Source organism: Styela clava, chromosome 8 (assembly GCF_964204865.1).
Source record: "Styela clava chromosome 8, kaStyClav1.hap1.2, whole genome shotgun sequence".
In the NCBI taxonomy this organism is placed as follows: Eukaryota; Metazoa; Chordata; class Ascidiacea; order Stolidobranchia; family Styelidae; genus Styela; species Styela clava.
The window spans coordinates 12,970,976-12,991,362 of record NC_135257.1 but is presented as its reverse complement, the minus strand read 5'-3'; the positions used below and the strand labels follow the sequence as shown (position 1 = coordinate 12,991,362).

Here is a 20,387-nt window from a genome sequence, read left to right as displayed (position 1 = left end):
CTAACACAATATATGGGTACCTTCTTAAAGTGCTGATAGAGCTTAATGGGTAACAATGTCTTATTCGGGTAAATTAGAATATTCACGTAACTGAAAATTTCATTACAATTTGTACCGTTTTTTCAGCAGTGTTTGAAAATTATTTTAGTTTTATATGAGAGATGTCAACTATATGGCCATACTTAACAAATGAGGGTAATCAAGAACGAGGGAGTAAAAGTAAATAACCATATCTCAAAAAAAAAAAAAAACTTACGACCCAGCAAAAGCAAATGTCAAACATTTGAGATTTTAAAAATGCATTTAGTTGATGCAATACATTATTGTTGACAGCGGGGTTAAGGCAAATCCATTAGAAATACGATCGCTAAGAGAATATTGTCATAATTAACAAAACAAATCACCCGGTATTTAGGTAAAAGGGTCTATCAGGTTCACTACCATGTGTCTATCACAAAATTGTGAGGTTCGCCGCAGGTTACCCTGTGCTAGTCAAATTTATCCGCCATGGAAAAAGAACGATAAAGTATATGTGTATTCTGATATGTTAACGAAGTGGAGATTATTTGTAAATTTCCGCGCGATTCACTTCTTGGTTTTATTTTATTATGTTATGTTTATATTTTTGTACCTTGAATAAAATATTTTTTTCTTTTGTTGAGTTTTTTTTTTGAACCATCAATTTATCAAATTCTAGATTAAATTGTTGAATTATAATTTCAATCTGTGGTTGTAGATGGCTTTTCGTATAGTAGCGACATGGGGTTCTACATGGTCATCCTAAAAACAGAATCCAGGTGATTTGGTACATATTCTAAAGATTACATATTGATCTTACTCTGTTTCTGTTTCATTGTAAATCATAACTTTTGTACAAGGCAATTCCTGAAACTTTTGGATGCAATTATACACAAACGGAAGTGTTGAATAAATTTTCCTCATTTCCCTAAACGCAATTAAGAAATTTATAGGTTCTGTTTCTTGGGTCACCCTGTAGTTCGGATCAGCCCAAAATCGAGGCATGAAATAACCCATCATGTCAGAACGCAATAAATTGACTATGAACTATACCATACTTGTTGGATAACGTCAAGTGCCGCCCTGTAACCTATTTTCTGGCACTGTTTGGCGTTACGAGTTGAATCCTCATATTGTTATAGAAAGCACAAAATGCTCGTGAAATTTTTGTACCTTTGTATATTTTTATAAGGGTACTTTATATAGACAACATAACGTAATGGATGTGTTGTTGTGTTGAAACATTGTCTTGTTATAAATATTTTATAGATCTCTTCAATCTTGACAGCCGTGAACATCGGTAGATTACAAACCAGCTCCCGGTGCCAAGATTGCTATTGATAAATTAAACATCGACAAATGACGAAATTTAAAATCCGATTACGGTATTTTAAGATTCACTTGTAAATATTCAGTCATACTTTTCCGAGTTAATAGAGAATAAATATATTGCAACATTATAAAACCCAGCGTTGGTTTCAAAAACACGGAGTCACCGCATCTAGTTATATCATTCGTAAATTTGTTCCAAATTTTAGTAGTAAAGAACTATAGGTGTCGTCGTGGTCTGTAAAGGAGAAAATATTGTTAGTTTGACTTACCAAAGCATTGCTCTGAATCCCGTACTGGTCATATTTCAAACTATAGAAGAGGCTGTCAAGTATCACTAACTCTCAGACTGAATTGGAGCTTAATTCCAAATTTCGAACAAAGATCCGTGTAGGCCAGGGGTTAGCGATAGGAGTTTCAGAGTGGGTCACGGCCCGAAATTTTGTCCACACACTTCGTAACCATAGCTTAAACAAACTTAGTGTTACTTTCATACAATTGATTTATTCTCAATATTTTTCGTTTGTCTTTCAGTCTATCCTTATTACCAAATTGAGCTTTATTTCTCGAAAATTATATTTTACGTGGCTAATCCTCGGAGAGTTCGATATGTAAAAAAGGGGTATTAGATTTATAGTACAATAAACCTGTCTGAAGTTCAGACCTCCCGTCGAAATTTCTTTGTTTGTTCGCCTTGTGTAACGTGTTTTCTTATGTCATCAAATCCCATGTGTAATGTCTAACTGTTGTATGATATTGCCGAACGAGATTAATACAGCTGTACCTCGTTGTTGATCTGCCCTCGCGAGAATATTGAGGCTAATTTGCGGTTATTGTTGAATCACGGAAGCGTCATTGACCAAATCATGGTCACGTACTTCCAATATATGTTATTTATTATGTGTTACTTTGTAAGTCGTTTAAGAGACACATGTCAATGCCGGGAGCCTGCGACTATCGCTATTATCTCAAGAAGAACGATCTTTTCTCTTTGGCATTCGTGAGGAATATGTGGAATCGTGCAGAATGACATTGATGTTCGTATTGTGTTGACTCGGTAAACAAAACTGCTGCACCCAAGTCATATATTTCAACACCATATTCATGGTGATATTTTCGATTACTTTCCAGTAGTTAGATAGATCTGTTTTGCAGTACGCATTGTTGGTCGAACTATTGGTTCACTCAGTTACTACAATGAAAATTTCGCTCTGAACAATTTTACAATTGGACCGGGGATTATTGAACATTTTTAATACATTCGTTATAATTTCACGTTTTTTTTCAGCTTCGCCATGCACCACGATGGTCAATTAAATGATTGCAGACCTTCACCAAAATACAATCATGTGATGGCACCTCACATTACATCCAGTAGTCTTCCGATGGTATGGAGTTCGTGCAGTAGGAAATATATAACGAGGTTTTTGGAGTAAGTACTATGACTGTCAGTCAACTGACAGTTATTTATTATAGTAGTATAATACCAGTGCTTATTTCAATACGGGTCAAATGATGAAGTACGCCGTGATTTTTTTTACTTACAAAGAAATACAGCAGCAATCTGCTTCATCTACAACTATACACAGAGAGTATCAAACCTGCTTAGTTTTTAGAAGAAGATTCATGACCGAACTTAGGATGTATCAGTACAGTTACGATTGCATATTGCAGGGTTAGCATCTCACAATTCCTATTGATTTTGGTCATCAATCTACAGTGCGCCGACGTGGACTTAAAATCGGTGGAAATGATTTATTACTCAATTACTAACGGTCGTGGACTTGATGGAATTTATGGTCGTGCGCACATTGTACTTGAGTAACTTTTCGAGTTTGTATTACAAATCTCTTTACCTCGACCATCCTATTTCAAACCTCAATCGTTTTGCAATAAACTCGGCTCTCATGAGATTTCAAATTAAGGGGAATATGTTTATTGGCGATATAAAATTATTAACACATTCCGCCCATCCTTAAAAAATGAAAATATCTTATTGAATTATTGTGCTGTTTCAAGATGTTTTTTCGCGCCCTGGTAATTATAACACCACCCATCGTGCCCAGGCACATCTGTCTCAATTTTTACATCTTTGATTGAGTAAAACAATTTCACAGTATTAATCACTCAATAGTTACAACATCCACAAATTAAATTTTTTCGATTTGAAGTTTGGAAAGTCATTAATCAGAGAACAACTAGAATATTGCCATTTTTGCTCAAGTCTAAGATTTTGGTGTAACGTGGCCGGTAAGATTAATCAAAGTTGAATCTGAGTCGTAAATTCTCGAGTTTACGACTCGAATTTATGGAAATAGAAAGTTTTTTTTTTCTATTTCAATTCCCAGTCTAATTTACCGTTAAAGAGTATAAAATTCAATTCAAATTCCTCGGGTCAGGGGTCACTCAGAAGACTATCTGAATAACGTTTGACCAAGAAATAAACACTGAAGTCACGTTTAGATGTCTTTCACCCGATTTCAAATGAACATGCATTACGCTGGGATAGTAAGAAATATGATCCAAATTAAACTAGAACCGCTCAACACCGATTCGAAAATAATTGTACTTTAGAAAAATCTTGCCATCCTCCTCCCACTATGCTGGCCAATTTCCACAAAATTAGTATTATTAATAAGAAACAACGCAAGCCTATTCACTTACCGTATCAGCGTCGTAGATTCTGTACAACTTCATAATTGTACCGTAATTTGCTCATACTTACGTATTTGTCGTCATCGATCATCCTTACCTTTGTTTATACCGGCGTCCTGATTATGATTTATTTAGTCGACTTTTATAATAATGACTCAAAATGGTAATCTATATTAGTTGGTTATTTTTTAGGTATTCTGATTTGTCATATGATCCCTATCGGTTACAGTTGTTCAACGCATGAATAGTGCATAACCACTGCTTTTTATGTGGGCTTAACTTGGCTTTCGAGTTCATCAAGAATTCTTGCTAACATGATAAAATGAGAGAGATTGTTTGGTAATTGCGAAAAGTGAATATGACAGAAATTATTGAATTAGGTTTTCAGGAAATTGATCAAATATAATTAAGTATGGATCGCCTCGGCGTCTCAACTTTTAAATACACCTGCCGTCAATTTCAACTACTTACCGGCTATATAACGAGAATTAATTTCTTCATGGTCGAATTCATAATTCCGATTATCATACCTACAATCTTGAATGGGATAGACCTGTAGAAATGTACAGTTGCATTAGTATTGCTTCCACACTTGTGAATAGCATTTCTATTAATAAGAGATAAAAATAGGGAAAAAAAATTCAAGTTTTCAAATTTTCGTAGCAATCCAAGAAACTGGAGAGAGCATATAACTAAATCATGTAGATATAGATTCTGGAAAACTGAAGATTTTTTCATCATACTTTATCATACTGATGATATGGGTTATTCTACTATTAAAATATACGTCAAAATGACATAGAAAGTCACAGTATTGGAGTTTACCATAATAAATCACAGTGCCGTTGTCAGAACAGTTATATGCCCCCAACCTGGTTATAAGTGAGTGTTTTAAGATTGCGGTATCGAATGTGAAAAACTAAGATTTAATTTCAAGCACTTGATGACAAGAATTTTAGGAATGTCATTTTAATATTCATGTGATAAATACTGAAATTGAATTTTGTGGCCTTTTTTGTACTGTTAACACCGTCTTTCAGTGAACTTCATGTAATCTCACAAATCCATGTTGTCAACAACTTAAAAGATTAATCTAAATAAGTTGTCGCAAATATGCGGTATTATTTGTTAAAAAACAATCAAATTATTATCACTCGTATAGTTTATTAGTATGTTTTAACTCGTTCACATCACTAAAACCCCTTTGCTGTGAAAAATAACAAAATGCGTATAAAGGCCAATAAGCGGGGCTTATTTTATATGGAATATCATGAAGACAAGATCAAAGCAGATTATAAATTAAGGCCCATCCAAATCGATTTGAAAAGTAGATGATTGTAATCTAAATATTTCCCACAATTGCCCCACCTATCCCACACTTGTACCACCTATCCCACACTTGTACCACGTGTACCACACTTTTCTCCCTTGTCCCACATTTGTTCCACTTTCCCCACACTTTTGAGTTAGGGTATTGATATATACACCGCCGGGCAAATGATTAAATTAACCATAAGAAGTGTGAATCAAATAATAGGAACAATTGTGGTGCTAGTGGGATGAGTATGGTAAAAGTGGGACAAATATGGGATAAGCGGGACGAATATTGAAAACGAGGGGGGTACGTGGGTGAAGTGGACGACGTGAGACAAGTGTGAGAGTTTTCAGACACCATTTGGAAACGAATCAAAATACTCGCAATGTCTTTTCGGCCTAGACGTGTCCCATAACGGCGTTTTAGTAGTCATTTCAGACAGTAACGGCCAATTATCTTCAAATTGTTTGTTTTGCAAACGTTATTTATATACGTAGTGTATCTGTCTCATTATCAAAATATGCAAGACACTTTAGAAATTCAGCATGTCTATAATTGCTTGGTCGAGGCTAATTTGATTTACGAAGTCTACTTTACTTGCTGATGATAACATCATTGTTTATTATCGTCGCAAAATACATTCATTATCGTTAACAATTCGAAAATATAAATCACTTACGAGAAGTTAATTTTAAGCACATAATTATACAGTTGTAATATGTTGTTTTAATTACAATACAAATTTACAAGTTGCTCAGAGTTTGCGGTTTTCAAGTGTCAAAACCGCGATAATTATCGACGGCACTTTGTTTTGTAGATTAACGTGAGTGGCGATGAAAAGATTGTAATGTAAATGCATTTTGAGGCTTATACTTTACTTCGTTGCTTCTTGTTTTTTATATTATTCAGGGTGACCGTACATTTGAACCCACGTACATTTGAACCCATGTGTATATCCGCGGGTTCAATCTATATGAGGGTGCTAAAATCCATGGGTTAGCGTTAATATGGGTTCAAATATCCGTAAAACAAAAAAAATTTTCATGGGTGCATTAGTATGCAGATGCAATTGTCGTGGGTTCAAATGCACGTGGTTTCAAATGTAACGGAACCATTATTCAGAGTTCGGGCATATTTTTCTATTTGACAATAGTATATAGAACGTGCGCGTTAGCTAATTGAAAATTCTAATTTTGGTATATGGAAAATCTATTCGTTCCACTTGTTTCCAAGATTATATTTTGAACGATAAGTATTCTAAATATGTAAACATGGTAGACCGACATTCTTGGACTCAGACAAATAATACGCCCACTTCACCATGTATAATATATGGGTTCTGAGTATGAATAAAACGGAACTTTGGAAACTTGAATCGTCTCTGAATCAAAGAGACGAAGACGACACACTTGAAGAAAATCTTCTTGAATTTTCGTATATTTAAAATAGATTCCCGTTATTCGTATTATAAAAAAACTAAAGAAATATGAACTTCTTTTTTCCTCCATCGATGAGGTGATTTATCAAGGTCTCTCGGCTCAAATAATGTTAGTTATGGAATATGGTAAAGTATAAGATAGATTCAAAAATACGATATAGAGACAGTATTGTATGTAGTTACCATATAAGCATAAATCAAGTCTAAGAGTGTGTTATAGAATAAATATTTTTGTACCACAAGTAAACTATCTTGAAACGTTGTAAAAAATATTAATCTAATTATCAAAATTCTTCCTAGGTCGTTTTTGGGTTGCACTGTTAAAAAAAATAATGCTCACGTCAATAGAAATTGAAACTACCAATCATTTGAAAGAGAAAAAAATAATAGGAATTTCACTATGAAAATTTAGGTAAATTCCTAAAACTTTGATTGAGACCGGAAATTCGTTTTACAGTGCAATTAATCACTGTTTCGAAGTTACATATTTTTTTACAGTTTATTATTACAGTTCATGTAGATGAAAACGTCGATTCTCTATAGAGATATGTAACGCCGTGAGACTTCTTAGTGGGCTACCGCAATATATCATCGGATTCAATTATAACCACAGCGGAACCCAGAAACGTGTTTTATTCAAAATAGGACTTTTATCGCAATCCTGTATTATTCTAAATTATGGTATACAAGATCAGATGTTTCACTCAAAAAGGGCTGTGGGGCAGGGATCTTCCCTTTGTGGGTACTCTCTTAGTGTGTGTACCAGGTAAGGGTTAGACCATAATTTTAATCCGATTTTGCTTATTTTAGTCCTATTACGAGTGGACTGTCTGTTTTAGACAAGTAAATATACCACGGCCCATAGGTTTCAGTCCCTTTATACGACTTGATGTAAAGTAGGCGAACAAAATTAGTTAGTGACATAGCGTATTAACAAGCGATCTGTACCCTGAAAATATATTACTATCATTCGTTATAAGTTCAAAAAAATAACCAGTATGTATATCAGTTTGTCCAGTACGCATGCTACCAGTGTGTAGTAGTGGATAACCCTTGGTTTAATGTCAACCTTCGTTCCGTTTGAAGTCTGCGTTTGTTCCTTTTCCAATTTATTGTATATATTACATAAGGAACGGGTATACTGGAACTGATTTCTTTGTTTCATCACTCCAAGATGAAATAATGTGAAGTTTAATGATGGTAATTAAATACTTATTAAGCACATATTTATAGGCGGTTATCTCTTGATTCATGGCAGCTACCCAACAACACGTTTCCTTCAGCGACGATATAACCGCAGCTGCGTCACAATATGGCCTAACATTACACAAACATGGGCGATGAACCAAGATTCTCAGACAAGATACAACAAACAAATACTGATAACAATTGAAAGTCTAAATAACGACACAAATTTTTGGGAGAAAAGCCCTCATAAACCTTCAAAATAATATTATAGAAGTTTGTTCGCCACATGTGGGTCATAGATGAAATGCATCCGCACGGGTAACTTCATTTGAGGCCATACATAAAAAATGCAAATATCGTCTGATAAAAGAATTTATGATGTGGAATGTGTGAATTGTTTGTGAAAGTTGAAATATTTTGCCACAAAGCGAAATCCCCATTTTAATAAAAGGATCATATAAAGCAGGCAAGTCCTGATACAATCAGTGCGTAATATGAATTATATTTGACACTTACCACTTACCACCAATTCGACACAATTTAGGCGCTTTTAAAAATATCAATATAAGATTGATAGTATATTTATTGAGTTGAATGTAGTCTTGTTGGGTAGGAATACTTTTGTGGAAAATACACGCGACAGCCGTTGACACGTGAAGGGAGAGATGTTGGTACCAGTGTGCGAGATCTGAATATCGTTGGTATGAACCAACGTGGTACTCAATCGCCGGCTCGCGTCAACCTTTCTGCGGGTCCGCATTGATGGTCTGACCATTTATTTTTCGAGATTTTACCCCTAATGATGTGTACGAGCGATACCAAACTCGGCCCTAACCTTTTTTCTATCATTTCAAGCCCTGAACAGTCGAGTGCCATTGTCAGAGTTTTGGATATCGCCTTGAAAGAAATATCCTGACCTCAGTGACAAAACCATTGAACAAATTTCTTATTGTCTTGAATTAAATTGCCTGCGTTCCGATTGGCCATACTATTGTCGTAATTACATTCAATGAATTATGTTTTATGTTTTTGCCATTTTAGGTTGATTTTGTAGGTTCACCGGTCCGCAAAATTAGTTTTGCAATTTTCCCGGCCCACAAACTATAAAAGGTTGCGAACTACTGGGCTAAACACTTGCTCATCTTTTGGAATTATGTTTGATAAATATTCGAAACAATTTCGCATGCCTGGAACACCGTTTCTAAATCTAAATGATGTGGGTTTTCTATTATTTAGTAGAAAACCAATCATGTTTTTCTCATTTCATTTTTATAGTCGCAACTGGGGATTCTGTCTCAACGATCAGCCAGCCGAACAAGATGAATTCACTCCACCTACAGTATTGCCCGGTGTTATATATGATGCTGATCATCAATGCAGACTCATGTTTGGTGAAAAATCAAAATATTGTCCTGGAATCGACGTATGTTTTATATATATTCGAAGTATTAGATTGCAATAATGATTCGTGCGTGTTATGATTTGTGAGCTATAGCCTAAATTTCATGCCAGCAGCGTCGACCAGTCAGGCAGTCACTAATGTATATATAAGAAACTTGTAATAGAACTAAAATAAGTAAAATCAGAATAAATTATGGCCTAACCCTAACCTGGTACATATACTACGGGAGTATAAAAATTCATCTGTCATTCTAATCATGCGGTTGCGAATTGCTTAAATAAAGGTCGTTAAAGCTATAATAATGTAGCTCTTATGATTAACAATATGTTTATACAAGAAGGGTGTGTAATCGCAGCTGGTAATGGATGTCGTAACACAGTGTTATGTTAATCATCTTTCGACGACGAGTTATATATTATTACGGCAATATTCTCCCGTTGTGATCTTGTGCGTTTAGACTTTGAGAAACGTGATAATTGGTGTGGATGGTCATGTTCTCAGCTCCTGGGTGAATGCATAAATTTACTACCATAAAAATAACATTGCGCAATTTATTTCATTCATATTTACACATTGATTGAACTCTTGTGAAATTTTTTCTTTCTTCCAGGATATTTGTCATCGACTATGGTGCTATCACGGAGGAACGTGTAGGTCCCGGCTTCACGCTGCAGCACCTGGTACTAAATGTGGAAAAACAAAGGTAGGATTCCAGTTGTGTGATTCTGACTCTGATGACCTTATGGCCGTATCGCTCCCTCCAGTCTATACCGAATTAACTTGCATATTTTATTTGACGAAACAATAAATCTCTCCTTCTCTCTCTCTCTCTGTAATCGGGAATTCCTTCGTTCATTACACAGTAAATGATATGATACAAAAATATAAATCGGATCATAATTGATTCGTGGGGTGAAGGTTTCATTGACAAATTTGTTACAACGTTAACTGTCTTAAATCCGAGCCACATTTAAAGCTAATTTTATTTTTTTCCGAAAACTAAATATATCGTAGCATTGTATATATTAGTTTTTAAGCTCCGGTAGTATGTGTACCAAGATGGCGCACAACCTGAACATAGTATGTGTACCAGTTTAGGGTTCAGGTTGTGCGCCATCTTGATGCACATACTACGGGAGCGCCGTTTTTAAATTATCAAAGTTTCACACTTGAGCGCTCGATTGGTGAGATTCCTATAGCTTCAAAATTATAGTATAAATCGGTCTGTACACTATCTGTATTTGCTCAACAAATTTCATCTTCTAATTTTCGGATTTATGAATATTAGCAGCTGACGTGGTAAATTCCTGTGGTACCACTCGCGGGATTAGTTATCGTTTTAATATAACTCTGGCGTCGATTCGAGTTGATCTTGAAAGCTGCTAAGGCTAAGGTTTATAAGGATTATTTGATCTAAACGTTTATATGTTTTGATACTTAAATGAATTCGAGCGCATTTTGTAACCCATTCATTTTATCATAAAAACATATTTATTCACTTCTAAGGCTAAAAATAGATCGCTTTAATCATATAAAAAAACGATTATCAGTATTCAATTCACGACAAAATAAATGTTAAACAAGTACTTTTATATATTATCACTGTCATATATCAGTTAATTTTCTCAATTGTTATAATATTTTCCATCACCATTGACTCCAAATAAGCATGGGCAATAGATGTGCATATTAATGTTCTATCACCTGGCAATGGTCAATCTTACTTATAGGTTTTCAAATGCAATTCATTATCTGTATAAAAGTCCAATAAATGCTTGGTATTTCTACTTATCAACGATCTACCTACTAACGGTATAGAAGTCTGGTAAACAGATTATCGAGGCTTTCAAACCTAAACCGGTGTTATTTTTTGTATAGTCAACTTGAATCCGAGATAATCTTCTATTACTTGAGTTCTCTGGCCTATGACCTCTGGGGTCAAGCGTCAGGTTAATTAGCCTTTACCTGCCAGGATGGCCATGTGAACTTATCAGGTGTCGGAATTTGAACTCGGTGGGTCACTTTTTGTTGCAACTTACAATAATCTAAACCTGCAAAGGTTCCTATTAAATTCTATTAAAATCCAATTTAAGGAACTGTATTTTTGTCGGTAATCAAAATTGTCTCGCACTTTTCTCCCTTGTTGGTTTGTTTTAAACGTCTTCAACGAAAAATGCGACATCCTTTGTGACGCGGCCTAACACGCAAAGGCAAAACGGACGAGGGCTATCTCTAAAAAAATACTGGTTGCGCTATAAACGCCGCTTAGCGAATACATACAGTATGGAAGATGAAGAGGAAGCGTTGCCGGCATATTTTAGCCAACTCAAAAGTTAATTGTTGCAATAATTCATAGCTGATCGCCTACCACTTGAAAAGCTTCCACGTACCACTAGTGGTACGTGTACCCAAGTTTGAGAACCACTGATCTACAAGAAAGAAATGGGAAATGAGTTTTGGGAAAGGAAATACTATCTTGTATTCTGTGTAGTTTATCAATTTTGTTTGGTAATTTAGTATTATTGTAATGCATATTTATGCACTCGTTATAAACTATTCAAACTGTGCAAAAGTTTGAGGTTGCGCGTAACACTAGATGAAGATTGAATGAATAATGAAAACGGAGTTGAAAGAGGAATGAAGGGTTCCAAAATAGGCATCTGGAGGAATATGTCGATATATATACACAAAGGTTGGGAACCACTGACCTGAATACGTACAAAAAAGATAGTGATTTTATGTTAATTTGTCAATTCGTTAAGTACACTTACCCTTGCACGGTTTGAAACATTTCGTACATACATTTTTATGGGGATGTCTCCTCATCGTCACAGCGTGATTTACGTAATCGCTGACGTATCAAGGTCTTACATCAACATCCAAGTTACCGAGTTTGGAACCTTGAACTATAGTTAGCTATTATGTTACGATTTCAAGTAGTGACCGCACTAACGTACCTGGAAACCGGACTACCTCTCACTCGCAGAGCCTTGCTAGAAACTGACTATGTATTATGACATTACTTTTTCCGGTGCCATGGCGTTTCATTGCAGATGTGGGTTTCTTAAACTTGTTTTTATGTTATCACTGAATATACTTGTTTTCTAACTGCAATTTTGTTTCATTTCAGTGGTGTTATGATGGAAAATGTATTTCAATGTCAAAAGAGGTGAAAGTGATCGATGGTGGTTGGGGAACATGGAGTGCTTGGAGCAGCTGCTCAAGAACATGTGGAATAGGCGTCAGCTCATCAATCAGATATTGTGAAAATCCTCTTCCACAGAATGGAGGAGAATATTGCGTAGGAGAGAGAAAGAGATATAAGACATGTAGTAAATGGGTAAATTATCGAAAAAAAATTTTTTTTTATGCAGGAAAGCAAGCTCTCAACCATTTTGGTATAATTTCTGGTAGAAAAATTTAACCTTTGATCCCAATTTGGGACGCCAACATAGTGAGGTGTTTGCTTTAACCCCTGGACGTCCACAGATAAGAAATATGTATTTCACGCCCTAAATTAATGATAAATGCCACAAGGCCTAAACAAAGAAACCTGAATAATGGAATTATAACTGAACTGAATATTAATATAAATTAGTTTTTTCTCATTGTCTCCTAATAATGTGCTTTTCAGAGATGTCGAAAAGGCGCTGGGTCAATGACCTTCAGAGAACAGCAATGTGCTTCATTCAATAATGTGAAATACAAAAACATGACTTTTTCCTGGAAACCAGTTGAAAGTGCTTGTAAGTATCATAATGATTCTAGTCAGTACATTACCATAAACTTGTAGATTGATGCTTTCAACTAATTATTTATTATAACAGTGTATCCTTGTGAGCTTCATTGTTACACACGAGCAGGAAAAATTCCATTTGCAGACAGGTTGCGAGACAAAGTTATTGATGGAACCAAATGTTTTCCAGGCAGCGATGATATTTGTGTTGATGGCATATGTAGAGTAAGTTATGAAATTATATGAAAATAACTCCATTGGCAATACCTTACTTTCTTTAATTCCAGATAAATTATAATACTTAGGAATGTGGTAACTTCTTCCAGGGGACACTTCACATGGTTTTGCTTATTGTTTATTATGTAGAAGGATGATAAGAATAAATCCACGTGTCTGGTAAATTACTCCCATATTCATTTGAATTGGTATCTTAGCGAGAAGATCTGCCGTGATCAAGTCATAATCGTTTCTTTTCCTTGTTGATAGAGCTCTCCAAGAACTAGTCTGATTTTAATGTAATATTTTATAGAGAGTTGGATGTGATAAAAATATTGGATCAAGAGCATTAGAAGACAGGTGTGGTGAGTGCCATGGAAATGGTTCAACATGTTATAAAGTGAGCAAGACATTCAGTAGAAAGAAAGGAGAAGGTATGGAGAGTTTAGCATCGAGAGTTTGGTAGAGCTTAATAATAGTTCCTTGAACTGGGAATTGATTCATCACAAACTAAGCCAATTTAGTCCGTTTTTAGTGTAAACTAAAAGAAATTTTCAATTAAATCTAATTTACGTGGCTTTGGTACCTAATGTACGCACTGTGATTAGCACTAACGGGTCTCACTCTCATATAAATTTCTTAAATTTCCCCATTAAAGTGAGATTTGGGGAGTGAAAGGTGTTTCTAGAAAGTTCCGTAAGCTCCTATTACTGTTATAATGAGGTAATAGGTATATATTTGTCATATCTAAATCTCACACCTCAATATGTACAAGACATGATTTTGTTTTTAGAATATACTCCAATAGCATTACTCCCACTTGGTGCTAGGAATGTTGAGATATCAGAGGTGGCACCTGTCATCAATTTTTTGGCATTACGTCATGCTACAAACAAAAGTCAATATTATCTCAACGGCAACTACATGATACAAGTAAGTTTGTGTTTGATGTAATCCCAGTATCAACTGCTATTTCCTGTGGTGTAGTTTGTGGTACATTTTGCTGTCTGGTTATCTGTGATGAAATGAAATTACATATTTGGCGACAATACTCTTGTTCATTGTTATGATTTAATGAATGTGAATTTAAAGGAATAGCTTAACCACAAATTATACTGGGTAGTGAATCTGGATTTTCCATCAGTTTAATTGTATTGTTTCACTTATCATTTCTTTTAATATGATTTATTATTATAATTCGATGTTTGTATTTTTTTGGATTGTATGGTAAGATGCATACAAAATATCGAAAAAATTTAAAGAAAAAATCAAAAGTAGAGCATTACTCACTTTTTCTTACTCGAACCTACCCATTAAATCAAGTCGTTTTATGATCTAGTTATAATATGACTTTACCAACAAGATCTTTTCAATTGATTATGGATGTATTAATGATATTTTTTTTCAGTGGGATACCAAGTTTCAACTTGCAGGAACGCAGTTTACTTACAGAAGAATAAATCAAACAGTAGATAGAATATCTGCACCTGGTCCACTAACTGAAGAAATCATGGTAGTGGTAAGAAACGAAATTCATTTTGAATCAAGGTCTATTTTTGCAAACACGATGCTGTTGTTGCTTTGAAAGGATTCCTTATTTTAAACCATTCGGTTAAATTTTTAGGCATAATCATGTGTGCACTATTAATTTATGTTCATTTTTATGAAGTGTATTCAGTTTCATGAAACTTTATTTACATTTTTATGCTCAATTACCATGCTATTATGCACATTTTGCCCACACTATCATAAAAATGAGCAAAAACCAATCTGACTTTAAATGCCTTTAGTTGATTTTTGCTATAATAATGTTTAAATATTTATTTATGGTAGCGCAAATGCGATCATTGTTTATTTTATATTAGATTTTTGTTATTATAGGTAAAAACTGAAAAATATAATTAAACTGCATTTACCCAATGTACGTAGCTTTAGATCTATCAAAAGGTCTGGCTATATAGTTACACTCTATTGTTGTCATAGATTTTATTTGTTGAAGAGAATCCAGGAGTATCAATTGAATATACAAAGCCATATGTTGTAAATCTCAATAAATCAGAAGAAGAGGAATTTCCTGAATTTAAATGGAAAATTCAAGATTGGTCTGAATGTACGCAAGAATGTGGAAAAGGTAAACAGTGTTCTTATTTCCAGTCTGATTTATTTGATATAATCAGATGACTAAAATGTTTGACTAAATAAATACATTTCCACACTTTTGTCCAATACAAGAATACTTTAGCTACACACTTAGTAAGACCCAGAAAAGCATACTTGACCCATAAGCTGCAATGCAAATGTCCAGTATTTAATAGAATAACTCGTGGAGAAGAAGGAAAGTTGAAACAATTGTAATAACACAATTGCTTAAATAAAAATTAATGGTAGTAAGTAGTATCATAAAGTCATAGTACCATAAAGCATAATGGCAAATAACAAGCAAATCAAGTTTTGTTATGCATAATCACTGCTTTCCCATCAATTATCTTTCCCTATTTTTGCTTTATCATGCTTAGGATACCAAATTATGTCAACGGTTTGTGAAGAAAAGAAAGCTGGTGTAGTTGATGATTTCTTTTGTAATGATATCGAGCGACCTAAATTCAAGAAGAGATCTTGCAATGATATTCTGTGCCCTCCCAGGTACTGAATTCATTTCTTTGCCATTTTGAGGTTGTCATTAATGCAATATGCATTCATACTCATTCTTTTTGAAAAGCTATTTAATACCAATTAGGTTGGATGGGAGTCCTATCCCTCAAAAGTATTAACTATTGATCTCAAGCATACATAGAAAAAGCATGAAATTGTTTGTGTACTCAATAACTTGGTAATAATAATTTGGTTTCAATTATGAGGCATAAACACACTTTTAAAAAAATTTAAGTTCCAGCAGAGGTTTGGGTCATTTCTAAAACAAAGAAAAAAATTCAGATTGCGACTTATAAACAACGCAATATCACACGATGTATGGGGTATTGATCTGTTTAAAATTAGATACATTTTTTCAAGCTCATTTTGTCATCATAGGAGAGGAAAGTCGATAGGACAGTATATTCATATTGTGAACCACGGCCTCTCATCTGTTATTAGTTAGCCATTTATTTTGTTAAACATTGTATGTGTGTAATGCGTAATGTGTCCACATAGAAGAGATGTATGGACTTTTTAGGTAAGATGAAATACTGGAGAACATTTGGCGCGGCGGTGTGGCTCATTGTGCTAAGCGTTAGGAATACACTTGCCACCGCACCTCTGATTACTCTGAGTGGGTTCGCAAGTTCGAATTCCATGCGGGGATAGTTATGTGTGAGAGGATTGCTGGACTCCTCGCCACCATAGGGTTGTTCACGTAACCGTTGGTCGGTTATGGCTTCCTCCACCATCAAGTCCATGCTTCGGAAAACGAATAACTAACCAGTCCCATACCCGACTTGAAATGGTAAACGAGCGAGAGGCCGTGATTTGCCATATGGGCAAGCCGTCTTATCGGCTTCCCTCTCCCCCGGGATAAATATGTAAATCCTATCCTATCCTATTTCAAATATTACACCATGCTAATACTGAGTAATGTATCACATGGTTTCACAATTAGAAAAGTTGAGAGTTTGAAAATATAAAAATGATTTCTTCTTTATATTATATCACAGATGGTCATCATCACCTTGGGAAGACTGTTCTATCACTTGTGGATCAAAGTCAGGAATACAGAGAAGATTAGTTATGTGTGTAAGAAGTGTAGGTGATGGTGATGAAATTGCACTGAATCATACTTTATGTTCTGAAATGGATCGACCAACGAATAAACGAAGATGTAGATTGAAAACAGAAATACCATGCCCAGTATGGAGATCTGGTGATTGGGAGCGGGTAAATTGCAACATGTCTTTAAATTTATTTCATAATCATTATGACGAAGCATCAAATATAGACTATCAAATTTCGTCTTGCATAATATGGAAATAAATTTCAGCATAAAAGAGAAATTTTTAGCTATTGTGTATTATATGCAGCTTATTATTGCAGGAGTATTTTTGACATTTCTGAATTTATACTTTTCATAATATATTTGATGACTAATCTGTCAATCATGACATGCTGTTGTTTGACTTTGAACTATCATGGTGTTGTTCGATTCCAATTTTCACACCGATACTTAATATATATCTACTAATTTTGGAAATTAAATTCAGTCATGGAAGTCATCAGTTTATAAATATTCGAACACAATTTCAATTGTCGCAGACACAAATAAAGTAATCAAACATATAGAATCGCCATTGTCATCATTGCAACATTTAGCTAACCATATTATTTTATTTCAATCTTGGATATAGGATGGTGACTATTAGCGTATTTTGTGTTCGTTTAGTATTGAATCATTTATTTGACTGAAATAATATAACCAAGTTTTATTTCAGTGTTCTGAAACATGTGGAGGAGGTGTCAAAAATCGCACTGTTGAATGTGTAACATATGTAATGAATGAAGTTATAAATCTGGAAAATGTTGATGATGAAGCTGACTTAATGGATATTGAAGAAATTGACATCCAGGACATTGATATGACTGGTGATGCGACTTTGAACAAACGGAAACAACCGGAAAAAAATTCAGAGGAAGTACTCGATTCTTCGGAATATGACAAACATGAGATCCTGATGCGTGCAAAGGGTTTATTGTCGAGTATTGAAATGGATTCCCTTATGCATGAAATAGATTTAGATGGATATGATGTAGAGAAAAATGAATTATGTGATTCTTCAAAGAAACCATTAACTCAGAAAGCATGTAATTCTGATGCATGCCCGACTACAACCAGGTGAAAATTATTCATTTTTGTAGTGGTACGTACTGCTGTCTTACAATGAAATTACACAGAGGATTGACTGTATCTATACTATTTTTGTAAGTTGGTCTTGTCACTTCAGAGCTTTTTTGAGCTGGTAATCCCAAACAAAAACAATGCTCAAATATCATATTTACGCATGCACTAGATTCAAAATTAAGATTTCAATACAATTTTCGTTATCAGTTGATTTAAACTTGCCTCCTCTCTTGAGTCATTTCTCTGAATCTATCAGTAATAATTCTTCCAGCTTATATATGGTAAATTTCCTTCTGGTTGGAATGAGGGTTTTCCCTTTGTTTATATAAAAAAATGAAAGTTCATCGTTGTGGCCCAAAATAAGAAAACCACATTTAATGGTTAAAATGGATCATGCACTAAAATTTCCCTAATTTTATTTGCTAAAGTGACCTTGAGCATTGTTTGATTATCAAATATTTTGAAATTTTAGTCCAATTGTGGAAACTTCTGTTGGACTTGACTGGGCAACATTTTCACAATTTATCAATACATCCTCAGAAGATGAATTTGATGTGATTGCACCAACAAAACATGGTTCCAGTTTTGACACAGTTAATATAGCAAATGATGAACAGAAGATAGCAACGACTTCCTTGTCACCTTCGACTTCTAATATTATGGAAAGATCTTACAATAATAAAATTCCAGATGGTATAATCAATAACAGTACAAAGATCGAAGGGCAAAGAAGCTCAGAGATACTCAATATTGGTGAAATTCCAATCAGTGAACCCATAGAAGTTTCAGTTGATTACACTGTTACAATAACAAATAATGAAGATACATTCCAGGATTTTTATGATGACAGCAACCTGCCAACCAAATCAACAGACGCTGCTGAAGACAATTCTACAAAAGAAAAAAGTTCGGAAAGGAACAAAAATGAAGATTCAAAATATGATGAAACTTTTGTTAGAACATTGGATAAAATGGATGATCGTGAAAAGCAAGCAAATTTCAATAAACAAGAAAATGAGACAGATTTAGTTCATTATAATTCTTCTGAAAATAAAGATAATAGGCAATTGCTCAATTTTAGTGATGCTAATTCAATTCCAACACAAGAAATCATGAAAACAAATTCTACGGGTACTGAAATTGTAGTACCTGACATTGTGAAAGATAACGGTAAAAAAGAATTCAACAGTACTGACAAGAACGCACCAACACAGAAAGAAAATGGAGTAGTTGATAAAGGTGAATTTCTTTTTTTTATTCAAAGCAGTCATTAAATGACCTTTGTCTTGTCATCACATTTTTTCAATAATTTAGATAGAAATGCAAACAATTATGATACACTAACCTATCCCAACTGTGAGTTGAGGTTACACAACTCCCTACCCACCTTCTACGTCTTTGTGTTAGTGGATCTTATTTGTAGCAAATCATTACATGGCAAAAATCTTTTGAACTTTTATTCAAGCAAGGTTTATTGTAAAGACCATAATTTATTGCTGGACAAATAACTGAAGCTGTCATGTCAAAAAAATAAATTCTAGACTTCAATACCTTTTAATACAAGTTTAATGAACTGTATTCACAGATACAGAAGTCATTACAGAATCAACAAACAGTCATTTTACTACAACAAGCAAGTCTCTAATGACAAGCAATCCCATCACAACCTTTTCTACTTCTACAACAGAGCAAAATGTCGCTAGAAAAGTGAAGTCTACAACAACAAGCATACCAACAACTAAATTGACAACAACAACATACAAATTAAGCACTGATTTGTCTTCTACAACTAAGCCAACAACAGTAAGCAACCCAATCACTACAACCAGTGTTCACACTACTACAAGTAAATCTATGACGACAAGCAAGCAAACAACTACAGGTTCAGTAAATATTGAAACAAGATCTCAATTGGTTTCCAGTACTGTAACTCCAGAAATGTTTGGCTCTCGACGTAAATCTCAGGAAATGAAATCCATCCATAAACAACAACAACGAAATTCAGGACATTTTAAAGATAAGGAAATTGAACCATATTTTGATGTAATTGATGAAACTGACACAAGACAAAAAATACAACTAAAAACTGATGATAAAAATGATACACCGGGCACTATAGCAAATGAAGAAGATTTAGTGATGGTTCCAGATCTACGGAATGTTGATTTGGACTTCGATGTTAAAGGTACTGTATAACATAAACATTTTGCATCAATATGCCATGATTTTTGGTATAATCACTGCCCTACAATTTTAGCAAAA

At 34.4% G+C, this 20,387-nt stretch overlaps 1 protein-coding gene across 3 annotated transcripts in view; it reads left to right on the top strand.

Annotated features, from left to right (window-relative positions):
- Positions 1 to 20,387, top strand: part of LOC120346362 (A disintegrin and metalloproteinase with thrombospondin motifs 7-like) — a 50,854-nt gene that overhangs the window by 24,627 nt on the left and 5,840 nt on the right. For 2 of the 3 annotated variants that reach the window (XM_039416075.2, XM_039416077.2), the window contains 15 exons: positions 2,636 to 2,779; positions 9,219 to 9,366; positions 9,956 to 10,048; positions 12,476 to 12,685; positions 12,980 to 13,091; positions 13,173 to 13,306; positions 13,611 to 13,731; positions 14,091 to 14,230; positions 14,706 to 14,816; positions 15,281 to 15,428; positions 15,814 to 15,940; positions 16,948 to 17,167; positions 17,719 to 18,119; positions 18,598 to 19,364; positions 19,711 to 20,310. In XM_039416075.2, the coding sequence (XP_039272009.2) occupies positions 2,636 to 2,779; positions 9,219 to 9,366; positions 9,956 to 10,048; positions 12,476 to 12,685; positions 12,980 to 13,091; positions 13,173 to 13,306; positions 13,611 to 13,731; positions 14,091 to 14,230; positions 14,706 to 14,816; positions 15,281 to 15,428; positions 15,814 to 15,940; positions 16,948 to 17,167; positions 17,719 to 18,119; positions 18,598 to 19,364; positions 19,711 to 20,310 (3,476 nt within the window). The remainder of the gene's footprint in view (positions 1 to 2,635; positions 2,780 to 9,218; positions 9,367 to 9,955; positions 10,049 to 12,475; positions 12,686 to 12,979; positions 13,092 to 13,172; positions 13,307 to 13,610; positions 13,732 to 14,090; positions 14,231 to 14,705; positions 14,817 to 15,280; positions 15,429 to 15,813; positions 15,941 to 16,947; positions 17,168 to 17,718; positions 18,120 to 18,597; positions 19,365 to 19,710; positions 20,311 to 20,387) is intronic. The other variant, XM_039416076.2, reaches the window with a different exon arrangement.